The sequence below is a fragment of the Ursus americanus genome, chromosome 12 (assembly GCF_024610735.1).
Source record: "Ursus americanus isolate L20-20 chromosome 12, mUrsAme1.1.p, whole genome shotgun sequence".
Taxonomy (NCBI): Eukaryota; Metazoa; Chordata; class Mammalia; order Carnivora; family Ursidae; genus Ursus; species Ursus americanus.
In genome coordinates this window covers 1,848,307-1,870,547 of record NC_142138.1, presented here as the reverse complement: position 1 = coordinate 1,870,547, position 22,241 = coordinate 1,848,307, and the positions used below count along the sequence as shown (strand labels likewise).

Genomic DNA, 22,241 nt, shown 5'->3' with positions numbered 1-22,241 from the left:
ATAAACCTGACCGTCCTTTCATCAAGCCGGCACAATAAGACTTCCAAGGTATAGCCAGGATGAGGTTTTTTTTTTTTTCTTCAAGTTTTACTTAAAACAAAAGAAGAAGAAGAAGTCTAATAGAATATTCTCATATCTGCACAGTATTTCAGTGCAAAGAGCAAAGAATATTATCTTCAGAGCTAGATAAACTAGATTTATAATCCCAGTTCTACCGCCTAGCCATTTGGAGCACCATTTTCCTTCGCCTTAAAATCCCTGGCAGAATTGTTTAAAGGATTAAATGAGTTAAAGCTTCTGCTTCCACAAATACCAGTTCTCTTTCCTGCTGGTAAATTCTCTTGGGTGCAGCCAGTGCGAACAATGGGAATTCGTTTTAAGATTAAGATATTCAGGAAAGTATGTTTGAAACGGAGTATGAATGAGTAAAATATAAATACACCCCCACATACACTATTGCTTATGAATTGATATAAATGAAATACCGAGAAGGCAGATCAGAAATAAAACTGTGGCTTTATTTCTAACTGTGGTTAAAGCTTGCTTGGGTAGGTTCAAGGCTGTTCAAAAACCAATCCCATAAGGTGTTTTCCTATTACCAGTGCAAAGCCTCTCCCCACAACTGCTCATTCATCATGCCACACAACAAATATCAAACTTTTATTTAAGAACTGTACAAAAGCAAACAAAAAATTTCACCCATTAATTGTGACAGTTAAATTTATATATCAACTTGACGAGGCTACAGGGTGCCCAGACATTTGGTCAAACATTATTCCGTTCCTGTGAGGGTGTTTCGGGATGAGATTAACATTTAAATTGGTAGAATGAATAAAGTAGATTGCTCTCCCTATTATGGGTGGGCCCCATCCAATCGGTTGAAGGCCTGAATAGAACCAAAAAGCAACCCTCCCCCTAGTAGGAGAGAATTCTTCCTGCCTGACAGTCTTCAGCCTGGGACATGGACTTTTTTTTTCCCCCCCTATCTTCAGACTCCACTGGAAATACTGATTCTTCCTGGGTCTCAAGCCTGTCAGCCTTCAAACTGGAACTACGCCATTGGCTCCCCTGCGTCTGCAGCTTGCTGACTAACCCTGCAGATCTTGGAACATGCCAGCCTCCAAAGTCATGTGAGCCAATTCCTTATAACAAATCTCTTTATACATATAAATATAACAAATATATACTGGCCCGGAGGACCCTAACTATTACAGGCACTAACAGAACTTCTGACAGAAAGATCCCGTTTCTGTTGGGTAGAACTGTGTTCTCATGTACAAACTGGTATCAGCCAGTATCTCCGCAGAGGCCCGATCACGTATGTGGAATGACTTGAAAGTGAGTAGGCTTCTTTCTGCAATCCACGCCAAAAAATGAGGTTCATGATTTTAACCTCAGACGTGAGCTACCAACTTCCTGCTCGAAATCAGTACTCTGACGTAGGAGGCTGTTTGCTACACAAATAGTCAAGTCCTCTAGGGTAATGGTCTTATGGAAAACAAACAAACAAAAAAAAGCCTCTGCGCTGTTGGTTAAAACTGCCGCTTTTCTGGCTGGACTTCTCTAAATCCCAGGAGGAGATTCGAAAGGGCCGGGGGGACAGACAGACCCATCCACGGCTGTCTGTCCAAGGCCACGCCCAGATGGGCTGCGCGTCTGCAGCTGGGAGTCCCAGCTCCCTGACTGCGCTCTTGAGGCTTTTCGGGACTGTGGCTACCACGTTTGAGATCCCCGCACCTGGTGAGCATCAGGAGGTAAGCTAGCTTTGAAGACTGTACGTTAGCTCTAGACGTCAGGAAACTACGCTGTAAACGAGCATCGAGGACACAGAAAGGGATGGCATGTTTACCCCTCCAGCTTCCCCGCCCCGTGTTCCAGGAGAAAGAAGGAAGAGCATGTGACCCACAACATGTTTACTTTTAAAAAGCTGGCTTTGGGAGCTAGAAGTCTGCACTCAGAGAAGGGAAAAAAGCCATTCTGGAGGGGACAAGAGAGAAGTCAGGGACTAGGCACCATAACTTCAGGACTAAAAGGTCAAGTGCAGGATGAGGCAGGGTGAAGTTCCTCTAAATAGCTCCTCGAGCAGAGAACCCCTGTATCTCGGTGACACACATTCACCGTCATCACCTGAACCTAATCTGACGGTTCGTTTGGTTTTCAAGAATTCTTCCTGAGCAATGGGAACTTTAAAGTCCCCAGAAGGATGACAGAGTTTAGAACTGAGTCCTGGGTGAAAGGTGGTTTGAATCAAAATCACAATGTCTAGATCTGGAGAAAGGAGATGGCATGTTTCGGAGTCGGGCATTGGGCCAGCAGACTGAAATCCAGGGCAGGGCGCTGGGCCATCAGGGGAGCAGGTAATGAAGAACGGCCCTAAAAAGAAGGAACCTTGAGCCCCTGAAGGGCTGGGGCAAGGTCAGAGGGCCAGGGCAGGATCATATCCCCGGGTGGAAAAAGCTCTGATGCCTGAGGTGGGAATAAGGAAGGGTCCACGTTCATGGCCACGTCTCCGTTTGCGTGGCCTTTTTCTTCTGGCTCCCGGCCAGGTGACGGCTCTGATTTCTGGAGTTCCGAGCAGATGATTAGAGGCGCTGTATTTTTCCCTCCATCATGAAGGCAAGGCTCAAAGAAAGGGCGAAGGGGGCCAGAGAAAGTATGGGTGAAAGTAAAGATGTGGGTTCTGCTGGTCACATTGTAGAAGGAAATGATGCCTGCTTCATAGTCCAGGAAAATCCCCACGCACCGCGGGGGCTCCTTGAGGCGCAGGGTGGTCTGCGGGGATGTGAGAGCTTCGTACTCCTTCTCGCTACTCTGGCGGACAAGCCAGTGTCCGTTGGCGGGCGTGGCGGTGACCTTCCCCTTCCTGCTCACAGACTCACTACACACCCCCAGGGCCCATTTGGTCTTGTTTCCCACATCCACCTCCCAGTAGTGACAGCCCGCCGTGAAGTACTCAGCGCCCAGGACGCTGACGACGAAGTCAAATCTCTGGGGGCCATCGGGCACAGGCTGCCTTCTGTCTCCAAGCTTCACACATCTCCGGTCCTCAGACAGGATGAGTTTGGGATGTGCTGTGTCCGGGTCCAGGGTCACTGCCACTGCAGAGAGTCACGGACAGGTGAGGCTGGGGAAGGCAAGGTCTTAGGGGATCTTTGGGTAAATTTGGAGGGAAAGATAATCTCTAGGTCTGTGACCACTGTTGTTGGCCTATTTGAGTTCATGGTTCCCCCTCCCCTGTATGCAAGGGAGCCAAAGAAAACTGTCTTCCAATCTCCTAGATCTGCTAGCAGTGTATTAAGTTGAAGGAGGACAAAGTATTTCATCTGTCTGTGAAGCTGCCTTAATCCTTAGGAGACACTGCCTTTGTCTCTGATGGTCCCAAGGAATCTAATGTATGACAATAAACACAGGCTTTGATGTTAGACCCAGTAGCCAGCTCGGCTGTGTGAGTCCCAGCTCTGCCGCTTGCTGCTTATGTGACCTTCGGCTTGTTATTTATCTCCCAGCTTCAGTTCCTTCCTCTGTAAAATGGGAGTGGGGGCAAATTTGTACAAATTTGATGAGCTAATGCGTGAGATGGTGCCTAGTTCACACAGTGACTGTGTGATGCCCATTTTGGTAGTGAAAATCATTGCTTACACTCATTATTTTTAAATGGTAATATAGAGAGAAGGATTCTTCTTTAAAATTGTGGATTACGAGGGTCACAGTGAGTCTCCCCCCTTCCCCAAGTACAGAAGACAGGCTCTTCTTGGAGAGTGAACCCGTGAAACCCGTACTCAGTCAAGGTGGTGGGGGTGAGCCAGACCACGAGTGTCGGAAGGGTCGAATGCCAACCAAGGTGATCTGGTGTTCTCTCAAGTGCCAAATTGGACCTGCCTGAAGGAAGCCGTGTGAACAGAAGGGGGATGAGCAGCCGGAAAATTGACAAGGACTGCAAAGCAGTGAAAATAACAGGTCTCATTAAAATAGCAGCAAAAAAAAAAAAAAAAGCCAACTACTTAAGAATAAAATGAAAAGAGATGTGCAAATCTTTTAGAATAAAACTACAAAACCTTTTTTGGGTCTGCATTGTGAGAGCACGAGCCTCACCCATTCTCTTCTCTGAGAATCTCAGTCACTGCCCCCCAAGAAAACTGATCTTTGAAGAAGGACGTAGCAGGTGTGTGGAAAGAAACAGGAGTACTGGCTGTTGGTCCAGCTGTGGATAGGAAGGACTTCCCAGACTTGAAAGCATGGAAGGGACTACACAGGAAAAGTAGAATAAATTTGACTACGTAAAAACAAAACACTCACACATCAAAAAAATATCATAAGGAAAGTTAAATGAAAATGAAAAAGTGGAAAAATAAGTTGTGAAAAATAAGACAAAGGACTAGTATACTTTATACAGAAAGAACCCTCACAAATCAAAAAGTAGCCAGGACAGGACAGGAGCAGACAAGTCACGAAGATAACATACAAATAACCAATACACTTACGATAAATCTCAAAAATCATAGAGAACCCATAAGAAGATCAACATCTATATTTATCAGTGTTCTAAAAGAGGGGAGACTTTCTAATCTAATCTAATCTAAATCTAAATGTGACCCCAAAAATCACAAAGATTTTTTAAAATTTGATACGCAGATAAACAGATTTGATTTTAAAAAGCTTTAAATGACAGTCTGCATTCCACAGGACCGGAGCCAGGGGCTCCAACATGTGGATGCCCTGACTGGTGTAACTTACCGAAGTGCAGCCTCGCCCTCCTCCAGCCTGAAAGACGTAAAGGGGATGCTTGAATTAAAAGATAGAAAAACGGAGAACTCTTGGGGCGTGGGGGCCAAGGGCAGGGAAGGTGTGCCTCACCTGAGTTCGCTGCAGCTCTTTTCAACTCTATAAAAGAAGAAAGAAGGGGGTGAGCTATCGCTGGAAATACAGACTCAACGGGAGATCAGGTGGTACGGGCGTTAGAAGAACACGGGACACTTACTCAGTTCACTCCGGAGCTTCTCTGAAGAATAAAAACAGTGGCATCAATCAGAACAAGGGCTTCTGCGTGCCCAGAGCGCTGCAGTCCCATCCCAACCACCTTCCCAGGTGGGATCTCAGTGCGCTGCGCTTCCCCGCAATGGGGCTTGCAGCAGCAGTGGCTCCCAGCCGCGGGCCAGGGCTCCCCAGCCACACGGCGGGGGTCATCCAATTCCTGGGTCCACCAGAACTTCCCAACAGACCGAGTCAATAACACATCTTCTGCATATAAGCCATGACAACGTCAACATTTGTAGGATGTTGTGGGAGAAGAATAAAGTGTGAGTTCATTTAAAACCATCACCCGTTTCCTTTTCCTTAGGTATGTTTTCGCGGTATAAAACAAAACAGACATGTTGTCAATGTCTGAAGATGTTTTGGTTATAAGGAGGTTCTCATATGTGAAGCGGTGGAAAAACACTGCTCCGCACATTCACTTTAACGAGGATTCATGTGCTTCGGATCCCTCTGAAGGGAATGTCACGCCTAGGGAATGAAAAGGGTCTCCCAGGCGGCTTCACCTATGGGAGGTGAAGGCTTCCTGGTAAAACCTTTCCCAGGGAGAGAGCAGAAAACAGTTCTATGGGAAAGAGGAACAGGGAATATTTGAGCAGAGAGGACTTTGAGAACCAGTACATCTGCAACCCCCATGGCCTCAAGTACCCCTGCCCCCCTCTTCTACCCCAAGAAGTGAAACCCAGACACTCATCCTAAAGCAAAGACGTCAGCAGAAGGAGGTTTGCGGCACGGATGAGGAGTGGAACTTACTGAGGGCTTTATGGAGTCTTCCTAAAAAACAGAAAAAGGCACGAGTGAATAGATGGGGCTGCTTTATCCCCGGGACGCAGGAAGGCTCATCACTCCATCCCCCCTGGTGGAAGGGGCCATGACCAGCCCGTGGGCCCTGGAATCAGTCGCATCCCTCAAAGCTCGGACTGCAGAGCCCGGTGGTGCTGGTGCCACTTTCCCGATGACCCGGGCTGCCCGGAACTTTGGGTTCTCCTTTCTCTGCCCCCCCTTTCTGTCCGGCTCCCTTTCTGCGGTCCCCACGAGTGTCTGTGTGTGTGTAACTGCGTGCTCATGAGTGCCTTACTGCCCTTTAACAACCTGCTGCCGGGGACAGCTGTGCCTAAAGACTAGCTGTAGGCCTAGCCTTGGCGCGTCACCGGGGCTCTGTGATTCTCGACGGTGCCTCCCTTGAAGTACTACGGAGAGACTGATACATTTGGAGATCCCAGGTTTGGGGACATAAGCTGTAGGCTTCTGGGGAGTACTGAACTTGTGGCTTTTCCGGGAAGGCCATCAGCCCACATTGTCTCCCAGCGCTGGCTCTGCCCGAGAATTAAAGTTACACATCGGGGTCCACTGCAAGGCCCTGTGCTAAGGGCTGGGCATGGGTTAGGCCTCGCACGCTCGGGCAGTGAAACTGCATATGATACGGCCCCTAAGGAACTTAGGGTTTCTTTTTACTCTTCCCATTATTAATAGCCTCCATCTGTTGTGTCCTGTTATAATGAGGTGGGCACTGACTCCCCTCCACAATGTGAGGTGCCCATAATTAGTAGCCCCAGTTTATAGAGTGCCGGGCTGAGGCTCAGAGGGACAGGGAGATTAGCCCGGGTCCTCCAGCTAATAAGTGGCCAAGGAGGCGGGATTCCAACCCACGTCTGTCTGCCTCCCAGTCGGAGGCCAGCATCACTACCCCACACTGTGCCTTCCGCCCTTGGACAGAATGGCCATAGCGCCCCTGGGGTGTGCGCGCCCACACTTTCACCACCTGGGAGGAGAGGAGATGCGGAAATCAGTGCAGACAGAGCCATTTCTGAGCCGGGGACTTGTCTTCCCAGCAAGACCTTCCAAGGGCAGAGCCCCTGTTTTTTTGCACCCTGGGTGTGTCTTTTACTCACAGTGGCCCAGGGCAAACGCTCAATTAATGAAGAAGAAAGATGGGAAGGGAAAAGGGTACCAGACTTCGTAATAAGAAATTTCTAGGTTGTCTATTTTAATCCTGAAAACAATCAGGTGAGGGGACTTCGTGTTCCCATTTTACAGATGGGGAAACCAAAGCTCAGAGCAGTAAAGTGCCTTGTCCAAGGTCAGTAAGTGGCAGACCGGTGATCTGAGCCAGATGTCACTGAGCCAGTCACTTTCTGTAGAGCCTGTGACCCTCCCATCATATCAGGGTGCCTTTCTCAATGCAAAAGTCGTATGGATTTTTGAGATGTTCATACACCCCATGTGACCATAATAATACCTTTTTAAATAGTAACTAGACCTTCTTTTTAAGTACTTGGTGGAAAGGCTGATGAAGGAGCTCAGGACAGTCAGACCTGTGACTGTTGACCAAGGGCGTCCCCTCACCATGGCTGCCCTATAGCCCCTTGATATGGGAAAGTAGATTCCAATAATATCAGTGGAAGGTGTGTGTGTGTGTGTGTGTGTGTGTGTGTGTGTGTGTGTGTATCATGTATGTATGATAGACTGTCAGCATTCATGTAGAAGTAGAAAGAATATGTTCTTTGTTATTTGTTCCCTACTCTTTATTCTATACATATAATTACCTTTTTCTTTTGCGTGGTCTGAGAGAAGATTTTCTAGAGGAAGAAAAGTAAATGAGATTCCGTGCCATTACTTTGAGGGTCCCCGACTCCTACTGAGTTCACCCGCTCTTGAACCTCCCTATCTCCACCTCCCTGACCCAGGCTCTCACCATCTCTCATCTGGATGACAGAAATGGTGCCCCCCCAAGCACCCCCCACATCCTGTCTTACCCCCTCTGGCCCTTTCTCAACACCGCAGCCAGAGAGCACTTCTCAAAGCACAATTCTGGTCAGGATTGCCCCGTTCACTGCTTTACCACCGCTCCGAGAAGGAAAACCAAAAACCCTTCACGTGCTCTGCAAGGCCTCCCCTGGCCTGACCCCTGCAAAGTCCACGGCCTCATCCCGCCACCTTTCCCCTCACTTCTGCACTGTGTGTCTTTCGCATGTCGTTCTTTCTGCTGTGGAAGGTTTTCTGTTCCCTCTTTCTCCAACTCTGCATGTCTTCCAGATCAAACATCGCTTCCTCTGGGGACTCCGCTCCTGTCCCTCAAGTTTGGTTGGTTGGCTCCTCCTGGTTCTAGTCTTTGCAGCCCTTAGAACATCCTTTTGTGGCGTTGATGCATATTTATTTGTGTAATTACTTCACTCATGTATGCTTCCCTGACTAGACTGAAAACTGCAAGAAGGCACAGACTGGGTCTGCTTTTACACGGCATGGGGGCCCCAGCGTCTAGTATAGTCCGCGGTGCTTAGTAGACGTTACTAATTGTTTGTCAAGTGAATAAAAGCTACCCTCACGTTACAGCTACACGACTCCCACAGAATGAGACCAAGCAGTGAGTTCACATACGAAAATCACCAAACATACCGGAAGCAGCTCTGACAAGTAAGAGTTTGTGAAAACTGGACAAGTAAAGCCGCCCCACCACCCTGCCAGCAAGCACAGCAGGGACTGGCATTTCCAGGTATACAATTTAGATTCATGGGCACTGGGAGCACGAAATGAACAAAACACAGTAACATCCCCACCCAGCTCAGGACACTTACCTACCTCCATCACCTGCTCATAGAGAAGCTTCTCTGGAAGACAGAGAGAGGTGTCAGCTCAGTGTAAGGAAGGGCTTTTTCTAGGAGGCAGGGTTGTCCAAAGATGGCCCAAGCTGCCTGAGTAGGACTTTGCTCCTTGTCACTGTGGGCATGAGACTATTTGAAAGGATTAGAGGGTCTTCAAACCATCAGATGGGGGAAGGAGTACTGGATTCTGTGACTTCCAGGGTCATTTGTCACCCTGCGATCCTGTGAAATTCAACCATATTTATGGGGTTCTATCTAATGGATAGAGTTGAATTTCTTAACTAACTAGAAGGCTGGCATGATCAGTTATTTTCTGATTTATCAAAAGATAAGGATTCACAGCTCTGCCCAGGAGTTTTCTGCAGTTTCTCTGACCCTCTCTGCACTGGGAGTCCCCAAGCAGGGCTCTCCCAGTTCTCTCTCAGCCATGTTACAGGGTCTCCAACCTATGGATGATTCATGGCCACGTCTACTTCTTCCCGGCCATGTCCTCGAGAAGCCCGTCCCACTTCTGGCCAGCCAGGACTCCCTCACCACTTGGTTACCTTTTGATCTTCTTTGCTTCCAGATGAGGAAAATGCCCACGATGATGAGAACCCCCAGGACAGGCAGGACCACAGCCAGAGCCACTGCGGAGGAGGAGATCCTCCCTGGAGACGGGGCTAAAATAGAAACCACCAATGGCCACCCTCAAAGAGACATCTGACAGCTTCTCCCATGCCAAGGACCCCACTTCAGAGTGCAGATGACTCAAGCACACCCAACCGTCTCCATCGGGTCTAGGGAGAGACCTCCAGCCAAGACTGGTGAGAGTCTTCGCTTCTCTCAGTAACCCCCACCCTGGATGACCCAGGGATGACTTTAAAGTGAGATGTTCATTTCTTAGGGGTAGTTTTGATGGTCCTGCCTGAAGACAACGGGTTCAACTCCACTTTTCAACTGCAACCTTGGCCTGCCCAATATGGAGCCATTTTCCAGGGACTTTGGAGGATAGGAGGGGCTTCCTCCAGGATCCTCTCTAGTCTTCTCATGAGCACCCACCTGTCTCCCCATCAAGTCCTCACTCTGCTGTGAAACAACAGTCAGTGAGTGACATCTTGGCCCTGAGCCCTACCAGCAGGGGCAGAACAATTTCTGCGGCGCTACAGGAGCAGACCTAAAGCCCAGGCAGGAAGAAAGGAGAAAGGAAAAAAGAAAAAAGGAGCAGAAGCAGCTCTGTGACCAGTGGGAAGAGCCTCAGCTGGATGCGAGGCGTCACTCAACACTGTGCGACCCGGGGCAAGGGACTGGGCCTCCCCAAGCCTGGTTGACCGTCTACAAAATAGAGACAATATAATCCCTGTCCCATTGGATTGCTGGGAGATTTAAAGAGGTCAGGCAAGTACAGCACTTAGCACTCAGTGACAGTAGTCAGGGAAGGGAGGGGGACAGAGAGGGGAAAAAAGAAGGGATTCACAGAAGTCATGACCCCTTCTCATCTGGGACCCCAGGCCACAGTCTGTCTTTCTTGGCTTCAAAACCACTCTGCTCTGCCCCACGACTCTGTGTTTCAAGGGTCTTTAAAAGATTCATACCCCTTGGACCCCTTAATCCTACTTCCAGAAATGCATTCTAAGAAAATAATCAGAATCACTTCCCAAACTTTGCGCAAAGATGTTCACTGCACCATTCATTATAATAGGAGGAAAAATTGGAAAACGTCCAGATGTCCAGAAACGGGGCTTTGATTAGTTTTATTATGCTATAACCACACAACGAACTACTATGTAGCCCTTAAAAATCATGTTGCAAAGAACTACTTAAGGACATGGGCAGAAAATGCTCGTGACGTTGTAACTGAAGGGGAAGATACCCAGAATCCATACCTGCAAACACACGCACACTCAGAGACGCAGACATATGAGAACGTCTTGAAAGAAATGCCCCAAAAGGTTAGCAGCAGTTCTAATTTATGACCTAATAGGCCATTTTTGGTTTCTTTATAATGTTCATCCTTTTTTCAAGTTTTCTACCACAAATGTGTGTTACTCTTAGAATTTAAAAAATTTGAAAATTCTTTATAAAGTTTCCACTAAGGTAGGAGTTCTCGCCAGGGGCTTCAAGCCCGTTTACTGCCCCGGCTTTTACCTGCTATGAGCATGGCCGTGGTCTTCTCTTGGCCGAGGGCCAAATTGCGGACGGTGCAGGACACATTTCCCAGCGTGCTGTCCCTGACTCTGCTGGACACCGCTATCCGGAAGAGCCCAGCTTCCAGGACATGGCCATCCGACAGGGGACGAAGCACCCTGCCTTGAGGGTCTCTCCACTCGGCCAAAGGCTGTGGAAACCATCCCGCGGACCTGCACACCAGCTGGATCCATCCAGCGTCGTAGCCCTTCACGTGGATGTAAGGGTCGGAGCCTAGAACTGGAGGGGGACGGGGGCAAAGACGCCTGGCAGTGGGGGCGCGGTCCCGCCGGAGCCCTGCCCCCTCTCCGCAGCTTCCCGGGGAGGCGGGCTGTTCGGGGCACTTGCGCGCCTGCCCTCTCCCCACCCCCAGGGTCCTCCCAACCTTGGGAGACAGTCTGGCTTTATCCTCACACCTTCGCGAATCCGCCCCTAGGGTAACGGCATCCCCCGATTCAGGTCTTGGGGGCACCTCCGTCCCCCCTTTGAAAATGACTAACCTGCCACCTGCAGGGTCACGGTGCCCTGTCGAGTCACGTTTCCGATCTGGACCTCGCATCGGTACGGCCCTCGGTCCTCCAGCCGGACGCGGCGGATCTCCAGGGACACGCTCCCCTCTCGGGGGTCCCTCAGCAGCGCCGTCCGCCCCTTGTATTGCGGCATCACGCCTTCCTCGCGGTCTCTCCCGTCCCGGAACACGTGCACGACCTGGGAGCCGTCCCGGCGTGGGGACCGCAGCCAGGTCACCACGGTGGGCACAGTGACCGGCCACAGGGCGAGCGGGCAGAGCAGCTGGGCTGTGCCTCCTAGCGGGGCCAGGTGGTAGTCGTCGGCGTCCCCTGTGCGGTGCGGACAGAAAGGGGACAAGGGCGTCAGGGAGGGACCAGAGAAGGGAGCTGGGCGTAGGATGAAAGGGGTGTCTTGGCGAAGAGCAGGGCCAGGGAAGGACACTGGAAAGGACGGAAGGCGGTTAGAAATAAGGCTCCCTTGTTCCTGGGAGTCGTTCGGCAGACGTCCCAGGCAGGGAAAGAGCTTCACCAACTCCTACCTGACAAGGGCGCGGGCAGCCGGAGGAACACGAGTGCCGCGAGGCAGCCGGAGAGCCAGAAGCCAGAGGAACTTGCCATCTCCGACCGAACTAGGACAGATGCAGGGAGACACAAGAAAGGGCTGGTGAGCTTGACGTGGGCCTGGGCGCGAGGTAAGCAGGTGGGGTGCAGAGGCAGGCTGCACAGCCAAGGCTCCAGAACCACACAGCCCACAGGTGGAATCCCAGCCCTGCTACTTACCTCCACGTCAACTTATAACTTAGCTTCTCTGGGCAACCTTGCGACTGAGACTCTGTTTCTCTGTCTTTAAAATGGGTATAATAACTGTGCCTCCTGGCAGGAGTATTGTGAGGATTGAAGGAGGAAAGTGCTCAACGTGGAGGCTGGTGTCATGGGTGTCTATAAATGCCGTGAGTGAGGGCCATGGAGACACGGAGAGTGAGACACTGAGTGAGACTTGGAAGGCTTAGGGAGGAGTCTGGAAGAACGGGGACTTACACCTAGGACTAAACAGGTACACACCAGAATACAGGCTTCTTCTAGCATTCAGTGTCCGAAGCCAGACTTGGAAAGGGCCTGTTGCTGGCCACTCTTCCACCCACAGGGGATTCAAGTCTTGGCTCCACTCAGGTACCAGCTCCGTGTTCCTGGGAACATTGTTTAATGTCTGTGGGCCTCCACGGCTTAATCTATAAAGGTGGAACCTTCTTCCCAGGTTCAAGGAGACAGTGCATGGAAAGCTCTTGCCACAAATGCCTGGCAGAAGTGCTCAGTGAATGTGCTGTAGTCGTTATTACTAAATCACCGAGCGCAGGAACCACAAGCACACCCCAGAGGGTTCCCTACTAGAAAACTCTCTCCCCACCTACTTGCTACTGCCAGAAATTCCTTTAGTAGGAAACAAATCTTTCATGCCACAACTCGGGATGAAGTTTAAATGTAAAGATACTCGAGGAAGTGGGGCAGCTGGATGGCTCAGCCAGTTAAGCATCAGACTCTTCAGGTCATGATCTCAGGGTTGTGAGATCAAGCCCCTCCTCCAGCCCTATGCTGGGCATGGAGCCTGCTTGAGATTCTATCTGCCCCCCCAAGCCCCAGTTGCTCTCTCTCTCTCTCTAAAAGAACAAACAAATAAACAAAAAACTTCCAGAAGAGATAATGTCTCTTAAATTCTCCCCAAGATTTCAAATCCTTTTCAAAGAGGAAGGTTTTTGTAGAAGTCATCAGGCCAGGCCCCTGCAGGTCTTGGAACAGGGCAGAATGGGACTCGGAGGAAGTGGGCCGTCAAAGGGAGGGTGGGAACCTGAAGAGGGACTTAAGCTTTGAACAAATTTCCAGTTCGGTTTCTCTCATGGCAAACAGCACACTGCTTTAAGGTGGTGTCGCTTATGTTTTTCAGTCATGATGTATGTAACATCCATCTCTAATCCCCTGGGGCTGCAGCTGGCAGCCCAGCACCAGGACACAGCGTGGTCAGGATTACAGTTAGGACTTTTTTCCCCCTCTCTCCCACCCATTTTCCCGCAGTTACCAGCTACTCAGAAATTGAACAACAGAAGTTAGGTCAAGGAGAAAAGCTCTCTGCCTTATCAATTATCACCCAAGGTGGGGCGTCCAGGTGGCTCAGTCGGTTAAGTGTCTGCCTTCCGCTCAGGTTATGATCCCAGGGTTCTGGGATCGAGCCCCGCATAAGGCTCCCTGCTCGGTGGGGAGCCTGCTTCTCCCTCTCCTCCCCTACTCGTGCTCTCTATCACTCTCTCTCTCAAATAAATAAATAAATAAAATCTTTAAAAAAATTATCATCCAAGGTGGAAGTAGGCAGGGCCCAGGATCCCTGGGAGTTACCCCAATCCCCAAACCCCTCAACTAGAAGGTGCTTTTGTAACACCCCTTGGGTAGACATGCCCATAGTGACACAGAGCTCCACGCTGAACCACGGCTGCTTGAAGTCAAGTAAGAGGAGACCCCCACAGCCCCATCTTCCGAGATTCAGATAGATTATTAAGTGATTAAGAGGCTGGGCTCTAGAGTCAGCTTGGGTTCCAGCCCTGGCTCTGCCATTACCTGGCTGTGTGACGTTAGACAGGTTAGTTAGTTAATTAGTTAGTTAGTTGGTTAGTTAGTTTCTCCAAGTCTCCTCTCAATTCACACATGAAATGAAACTAATAATAGTACCTATCTCATAGCTAGGGCTATAGTGAGGATTCACAGAAAATACATGTGAACTCATTAGCACCAGATTCTAAAAATAAAAAAAGCAAATGAAGTCCTTCCATCACACTGTCACTCTGTCAGAAGGCAGCTGAGGTGGCTTGAGGAGGGGAGTCTCCCTGAAGCACATTACCACGTTCCTGATGAACAGAAAGCAGCTGTGGGAGCAGACTAACCCCGGGGAGGATGACATCAGAAGTAGGACATTCACTCTCTAGTCAAAAAGAGAAACGCAAATTAAGACCACGGTTAGATATGTTTTGTCTTCCTTTCAAATTATCTAATATTTTTTTAATCTCCAGAATTATCACACATGCGGGCAAACCAACTCCCTTGTTCATTGCTAAACGACTGTCACAAGGATAATTTAGCCATAAGTATTAAGCGATTTATAAATATGCAGAAGTTTTAACCCAGTAATTTCACTTCCAGAAAAGAATCCCATAGGAATCAGTAAGGATGTGTGTAAGGATTTGCTGGTGAGAACGCTCATCACAAAGTAATTTTTGAAAAGGAAAAACTGAAAGAAACCCAGAAGTTCATTAAAATGAAAAGAGTGAACTATTTATGATACATTCTTGCAGTGAAATACTATGCAGCATTTCATAATCATGTCATAGGACAATCTTTAATAGCACTGGGACATTTTTACTATAATCCAAACCAGTAACTTTGAGTACAATATACATAGTATGATACCATTTAGGGAGAAGGTGCTTAGAAAAAAGAAGGCAGTGGGGATTAAAGGTGGCCTTATACTCCTCTACATTTTCAAAATTTTCTACTTGAATACATATAACGTTGATGATCAGAAAACAAATACAGTGCATATTAAAAGAAGGAGGAGGAAGATGACCAGGAAGGAAGGAGAAGGAAGAGAAACAGAGTAAACTTTGAGCAAAGGCACACACAGCCCAGGAGGCAAAGAAGCACAGTTGAAAGTGACCCCCACCCCCCACCCCTCCGCTCCCGGGGTCCACAGCCAGAAGCCGCAGCCACAGCTGCTCAGCGGGCCCTCTTCTCAGAGCTTGGAATGGAAACTAACAAGTGCTGCTAGGTCTTTTATTTCAGATTTTCTTATTTGGATGTGATAACCATCGGGTCACCATACTCATCTCCAGGATTCATCCTTCTGATCCGGTTGGCCAGGATGGCCCCTTCTTCAGTTAACATGTATCCATAGTATAATAATCAACACTATATTAATGTAGGTTCGGATTAACACTAAACCATGAATATATTTTTGAATTGCTAATATTGTTCTAGATTAACATAGCTCCCATTTACTATGCCTGTGGGTACTCTACATATATCGTCTTTGGTACTGACGATAACCCTGAAAAGTCGGTATTATTTTCCTCGTTTTACACCTGGAATAGGAAAGGCGATCATGCACACACCAGGGTATTATGCAAGCACACTGACAGGATTCTTTCTGGAAGTAAGTAGAATATAAAACAGGGATCAGTAGATGAAAGAATGAAGGAGGCATTCACCTGTAGCATGAGACACAAAATAGGCAAATGACTTCCTCACTTTTCAGAGTGATTATCATGGAATTCCTTTATGAAGAATGTCCCCCTAATAAATATATGATCTCACTTCCTAAAGTTCAATATACATACACAACTCGAGGACCATTGACATCTTAACAACATTGAATGTTTTGGCCAATGAATATGGCTTATCTCCCCACTTATTCACACCTTTCATTTCTCTCAGCACTATTTTATAGCTCTCAGTGTATAAAATCTTTTGTCAGCTTCGTTCCTAAATATTTAATATTTGATGCTATTGTAAATGGTATTAATTTCTGATTTTTCATTACTAGCATGTAAAAACACAGCTGATTTTTGTATATTGGTCTTATATCCATGCTCTTGCTAAGTTCACTTGTTAGTTCTAGGAGTTTTTCTGTAGCTTCCATAGGATTTTCTACATAGGTGATGACATCATCTGTGAATAAAGAAAGTCTTCCTTCTTCCTCTGTAATCTGGAGGGCTTTTATTTCCTTATCTTGCCTTATTACACTGGTTCCTTGCCTTGTTCCTAGCAGAACACATTCCTTCTTCACCATTGGGTGTAATATTAGCCATAAGCTTTTCATAGATGCCCTTTATCAAGTCAAGCAAATTCCCTTCCATTCCTAGTTTACCGAGAGTTTTTATCAGGAATGGATGTTAAGTTTTGTCCAATGATATTTTTGTATCTACTGAGATTATAACTTTTATTTATTTATTTTTATTATGCTCAATTAGCCAAAATATAGTACATCACTAGTTTTTGATGTAGTGTCCGACGATTCATTAGCTGTGTATAACAGCCTGTGCTCGTCACAACACGCACCCTCCTTAATACCCATCACCCAGTTACCCCACCACCCACCGCCTCCCTTCAGTAACCCTCAGATAACTTTTAATTTTTAGTTTGTTAATATAGTAAATTACATCGGTTGATTTTTAAAATATATTTTTAAAGATTTTATTTTATTTTATTCGACAGAGATAGAGACAGCCAGCGAGAGAGGGAACACAAGCAGGGGGAGTGGGAAAGGAAGAAGCAGGCTCATAGCAGAAGAGCCTGATGTGGGGCTCGATCCCATAACGCTGGGATCACGCCCTGAGCCGAAGGCAGTCGCTTAACTGCTGTGCCACCCAGGCGCCCCTGATTTTTAAAATATTAACCCATCTTGCATGCTGGGGATAAACCCCAGTCAATCATGAAGTACTATCCTTTTTCTATACATTTGGAAAAAATTTTTTAAAATGCTAAGAATTTTGCCTCTATGTCCACTGAAAGACAGGGTCAGTATTTCTCTTGTAATACCTTTTTCTGATTTTGGTAATTAAGAGTAATGCTGTCAACATAGAATGAGATGAGAAGTATTCTCTCCTCTTCAATTTTCTAAAAGAGTTTATGCAGCACTGTTATTATTTCTTCCTCAAATGTTTGATGGAAATCACCCAGTGAAGCCATCTGGGCCTGGAGTTTTCTTTACAAGAAGGTTTATAACTACACATTCAATTTCTTTAATAAACATGGGGTAACTCAGATTATCCACTTTTTTTTTGAGATTTTATTTATTTATTTGAGAGAGAGTGTGTGTGTGTGAGACAGAGAGAAATGGGTAGATAGATCACGAGCGGGGGGAAGGGTAGAAGGAGAAGCAGACTCCCTGCTGAGCAGAGAGCCCGATGTAGGGCTCGATCCCAGCACCCTGGGATCATGACCTGAGCTGAAGACAGATACTTAACCAACTAAGCCACCCCAGGTGTCCCTATCCACTTCGTCGTCGTCGTCTTCTTTTTCTTCTTCTTCTTCTTCTTCTTCTTTTTCTTCTTCTTCTTCTTCTTCTTTTTAAAGATTTTATGTATTTATTTGACAGAGAGAGACAGCCAGTGAGAGAGGGAACACAAGCAGGGGGAGTGGGAGAGGAAGAAGCAGGCTCCCAGCAGAGCAGGGAGCCGGATGGGGGGCTCGATCCCAGAATGCCGGGATCACGTCCTGAGCCGAAGGCAAGACACTTAACGACTGAGCCACCCAGGCACCCCACCTATCCGCTTCTTCCTGAGTGAGTTTGGTACTTCGGGTCTTTTAAGAATTTGCTTCATTAATTAATTAATGTAGTGATGTCACCTCTCTCACTCCTGACACTGGTAATTTGTGTCTCTTTTTTCAGGATGAGTCTGGCTAGAGCTTTATCATTTGTATCGATCTTCTCAAAGAACCAGCTCTTGGTTTCACTGATTTTCTCTAATGTTTTTCTGGTTCCTACTGTATCAGTTTCTGCTCCGCTTGTTAGTACTTCCTTTCTTCTGCTTCCTTTGGGTTTGTCTTTTTCTTGCGGCTTAGGTCACTGATTTGAGATCTTTTCTGACATAGTCATGTAGTACTATAAATTTCTTCCTGCTATTGCTTAGTGACATCTCACAAATTTTGATATGTGGTGGTTTTTATTCTCATTATGTTCAAAATACTTTCTAATTTCCCTTTTGATTTCTTCTCTGACCTATGGGTTATTCAGAAGTGTATTATCTAGTTTCTAAATATTTGGGAACTTTAAAGATACCTTTCTATTATTAATTTCTTTTTCTTAAGGATTATTTATTTTAGAGAGAGAGAGCACGTGTGCTCACACAAGCACGAGTGGGGTGGGGGGGACTAGAGGAAGAGAATCTTCAAGCAGACTCCCCGCTGAGCACAGAGCCAGACCCGGGGCTCAATCCCACAACCCATGAGATCATGACCTGAGTTGAAACCAAGAGTCGGGCACTCAACCAACCGAGCCACCCAGGTGTCCCTCTGTTATTAATTTCTAACTTAATTCCATTGTGGGCAAAAAACATACACTGTATGATCTGAATCCTTTTAAACTTACTGACTTGTTTCACGTGCTAGCATATGGTCTATTTTGGTAAATGTTTCATGTGCCTTTTTTAAAAATGTGTATTCTGTTGTTGGGTAGAGTGTGACTAGCGTGATGTAAGATCTTAGCTTTTTTATTAAAGATGTGAATTTCATTCATAATCTCATCTGAAAAGAGCAAAGAGTAAGCCAGTGGGAAAATTCTCAAGAATCTAAGGCTAAATAAAACCAAATGGTAAAGGAAAAGCTGGTATCCCTAGTGAATGGAAGGCTACAGTCAAATGGCTTGGTTTTAGTCTTGTCTTGGTCCCTAACTTACTATGTGACTTTGTAACTTTCAGCAAATCACTTAAGCTCTTAAGCCCTGGGTTTCCCATCTTTAAAATGGGAGATTCACTTACATTCGTTGAGTTCATTGTAAATTGGGAAGAACCGAGAAGTAAAGAAATGTATTTGCCTTTTGATCCAGTAAGAAATATTCTGGAACTCTACTCTAAGAAAAGAATCTGAAAGATAGAAGGTTACATGATCTCAGCAGTATTATTATAATAGTGAAAAACTGGACTACCGACAAACACATCAGTGAGGAAAATGACTAGGTAAATTATGGTTCATCAAGCCTAAGTTTCAAGTGAAAACTAATAATGATGTGTTAAAATCAAAATACAGAATGACCTATTTACAATGATTATACTAAAGAGTGTTTAAGGATGAAGTTGAGAGGAAGTCCCATAAAATAGGAACAGTTAATAATCAAGGTGTTGGAAATATGGACAATTTTTTCTCATCTCTATTTCCTAACTTATTAATAAAGCATAATATAACAATAAAATATGTAACACAAAACTAAATTTAGCAAAAAGTAAATTCATTTAGTGAAGGAATTTTGATGGAGTACCAAATTCCTTTCCAGCTCTAATATACTGTAATTGTGCTTCATAAAAAGGAAAAATTATACATCTAGAGTGCTTGTCTTTCAGTTCTTTGCTAGAAATAATTTGGAAACTTGATGCTTCAGTTTACAAAATTGTTGAGTTAGGAGGAGGATTAGTCAGATTCTAATTTTGAGAGCCTTCAGAGGACAGAGCGGTGGGGAAGAAGAACCATGGTATTCAACATGCATTTTCACGTCTGATGGGAAGAAGAAACCTAAGAACAGCGAAGGAAACTAAAAGATGGTAGAGAGGAGACAGGATAGAAGAAAAAGACTGAAAATAGAAAAGGGTGAACAGATAGTGTGTGGGAGTGGTCGGTCACTGGCTGTCCGGATGCCACCTCTGGTGTAAGTCCCCATAGTCAGCACGTCCCCCGAGAACACTGCTATATGTAAATACGTATTTTTTCATTGCTTTATCAGAATTCTTACTCGTTTCTTTGTACTCATCCAACTTCAAGGAACTAAAAGCCCTCTTTCCTCACTCTGTCCCCTGGTTGTGGCCTCAAATTCCCTCAGACTCTGTGAGCCCCTCACATTGCCCTCTGGGATAGACGTTTCCTGCCCTAACAGGCACCCACCAGTCAGCCAGCTCCAACCCACCTCCGGGATAGCCCCATAGCATTTCAGCCATTTAAAAAAGGTTTTTAGGGACGCCTAGGTGGCTCAGTCGGTTAAGCGTCTGACTTCGGCTCAGATCATGATCTCAGGGTCCCAGGATCAAGCCCCACATAGGGCTCCCTTCTCAGCACGGAGTCTGCTTCTCTCTCTCCCACTGCCCCTCCCCCTGCTTGTGCACGCTCTCTCTCTCAAATAAATAAATAAATATATCTTTTTTAAAAAGGTTTTTATTAAATAAAATGCATTGCTTTTTCTATCCTACTTATCGTAGAAAATCTGGAAATTACCCCCCCAAAATGGCTAAATTGTTTTTAATCATTTGTAATCCCTCCACCCAGTGCTATGTTTCTTCAAATATTTTTTCTGTGCATATGTGTAACTTTTTTTAAAACTTGGACCAGAGCATATATACTGTTGACATCTGACATTTTCCCTAAGCACCACATTATGTACAATTTCCCATACCATCAAATACTCTTTTAATGACTTAAGTCTTCCATCATGGATATCAGAGAATTTTAAAAATAATTCTATATTGTAGGATATTTAGGTTTTCTGACACATTGTTATTGCTACAATTGATAATGCATTGAGGGCCAGAGTTAGAAGTCTTAGCCCTAATCTTGGCTTAGTCCCTAACTAACTGTTGACTCTGTAACTTTAAGCAAGTCACTTAAACTCTCAGGCTTTGAGTTTCCCATCTTTAAAATAGACTTTTAATGTACGCTACCAAATTGCCTTCTAGAAAGGTCAGATCCATTTACCAAAGTTAGGAAATTCCCACAGTCTTCCCATCACAGGGTTTTATGTTTTTAAAAAATCTTTGTCATTTTAATGAGTAAAAAAAATGTATCTCTTTTAAAAGAATTAATGGTGTTTTATTTTAATTTATATTTTTTGATTAGTTCTTTGTCATTTGGGCTTTGTCAATTACCTGTCTAAATACTTTGTCCATTTTTTTATGTGGGCCTTTTTCTCTTCAATGGTTTACAAAATTCTTCATATAGTAACAATTTTTTTCTACTACACATGTTGGGAACGTGTTGTCCCCAGGTTTTCATTTACATTTAGGTTTTAAAGAGCTTAATTTCAAAACTTTTAAGTCAGAAAAAAACACACAATGGAAGTTCCCTTGACAACTTCAAGGAGGCTAAGACGAACCTGGAAATCTACAAATGCTCAGTCTAAATGCACCCAGCACAGGACCTGGCTAATAATAAGGGCTAAATAAAAGATGGTTGTTATAATGAATAATGATAACAATAATACTTCAATGAGAGTCTTTCGTCAAAACCTATCCAGCCCCGTTGTCACTCATCCTTTTGTGCTCACTTCCCCTCCCCCCATTTCATCCTCTAAAATGTGAGTGACGAGAAAGGGGATAGTTTCTCCAACAAATGTGAGGATCCTGAGAAAGTCAAAGGACTAAAAAGATTGAAAAAAAGAGAGAGGGAGAAGGACTCACCACCTTTGGAATCGAGGGCCCTCTGTCCCTCACCAGCAGAGCTGGAGTCTCCAAGCTGGGAACGCTCCCTCCGGCCATTCAGGGAGATGAGGCCTCAGGCAGGGACATCAGGCAGGGCTACGGAGGCGGAGGCGAGCCTGGGAAGAGTTCACCTTTTTATTCGAAGCCCAAAGAAGCCTGAAGCCAGGGGCTCCCCCTGTCCCACACACTTCCCTCTAGCCGTGTCCTATACACCAACAAGCCACACCCTGCCTGTCTGCTCCTGATAAAGAAACAGAGCAAAGAGGAGGCTCCCTAAGAGTGAGGGAACGTCCCAGGGCTACCCCTGTAAGGGACCTTTGCCCCTTGGCCCCCTTTCCCTCCAAGCTGAGTAGTGATTCCCTTCAATATGTTTCGATCCTGTCACACTCTTTCTGACAAGCTTGCTCCCCTTTACTTTCCATATTAGAGTAAAATTGAAGATTGGTTTCACAGACACCCTCCAATTAGCTCCCTTCATTAACCCACTACCTTTATCTCCAGCTGCACCCCGACGTGTGCTTTCTGACAAACGGACTTGCTTACTGTCTCCCAACATGTGATAAACCCTTTCCTGCCTGTCTTGCTTTCATAATGTCCATAACTCTACATTCATAATATCCACGATTGTATCCTTAACAATGCATTATGTATTTCTGAATTTTATACAAATGGAGCACATTGTACATAATTCTCTGTGATTTCCTTTTTTCGCTCAACCTTAGTTTCTGAGTCTAGCAGACACCTGTGGTGGCTCACACCATATGCCCTCAACCCCC

At 46.0% G+C, this 22,241-nt stretch overlaps 1 protein-coding gene across 6 annotated transcripts; it reads right to left on the bottom strand.

Moving 5' to 3' along the window:
• Window positions 1–497: 497 nt before the first annotated feature.
• ERMAP (erythroblast membrane associated protein (Scianna blood group)) lies at window positions 498–21,662 on the bottom strand. 6 transcript variants are annotated; one of them, XM_045799802.2, is made up of 13 exons: window positions 21,445–21,662; window positions 14,193–14,273; window positions 11,848–11,937; window positions 11,300–11,638; window positions 10,761–11,039; window positions 9,179–9,295; window positions 8,607–8,639; window positions 7,578–7,610; window positions 5,785–5,805; window positions 4,979–4,999; window positions 4,855–4,881; window positions 4,735–4,761; window positions 498–3,098 (listed from the first exon to the last, which is right to left on the bottom strand). In XM_045799802.2, exons 3-13 carry the CDS (start codon window positions 11,924–11,926, stop codon window positions 2,374–2,376), a joined length of 1,701 nt encoding a protein of 566 aa, XP_045655758.2. In that variant the 5' UTR covers window positions 11,927–11,937; window positions 14,193–14,273; window positions 21,445–21,662; the 3' UTR covers window positions 498–2,373. The 6 variants fall into 6 exon arrangements, with proteins under 6 accessions (XP_045655758.2, XP_045655761.2, XP_045655759.2 ...); XM_045799805.2 differs by having other exon boundaries at window positions 14,236–14,273; XM_045799803.2 differs by having other exon boundaries at window positions 21,448–21,662.
• Window positions 21,663–22,241: the final 579 nt, after the last annotated feature.

Bases quoted from the DNA above. Each gene is read 5' to 3' on its own strand.
- ERMAP (XM_045799802.2), bottom strand. From the start codon at position 11,926: ATGGCAAGTTCCTCTGGCTTCTGGCTCTCCGGCTGCCTCGCGGCACTC. The intron at 11,639-11,847 runs GTAGGAGTTGGT...CGCACCGCACAG, and splicing joins GCTGCCCGCGCCCTTGTCAG to GGGACGCCGACGACTACCAC. The intron at 11,040-11,299 runs GTTAGTCATTTT...GTCCCCCTCCAG, and splicing joins CGTGACCCTGCAGGTGGCAG to TTCTAGGCTCCGACCCTTAC.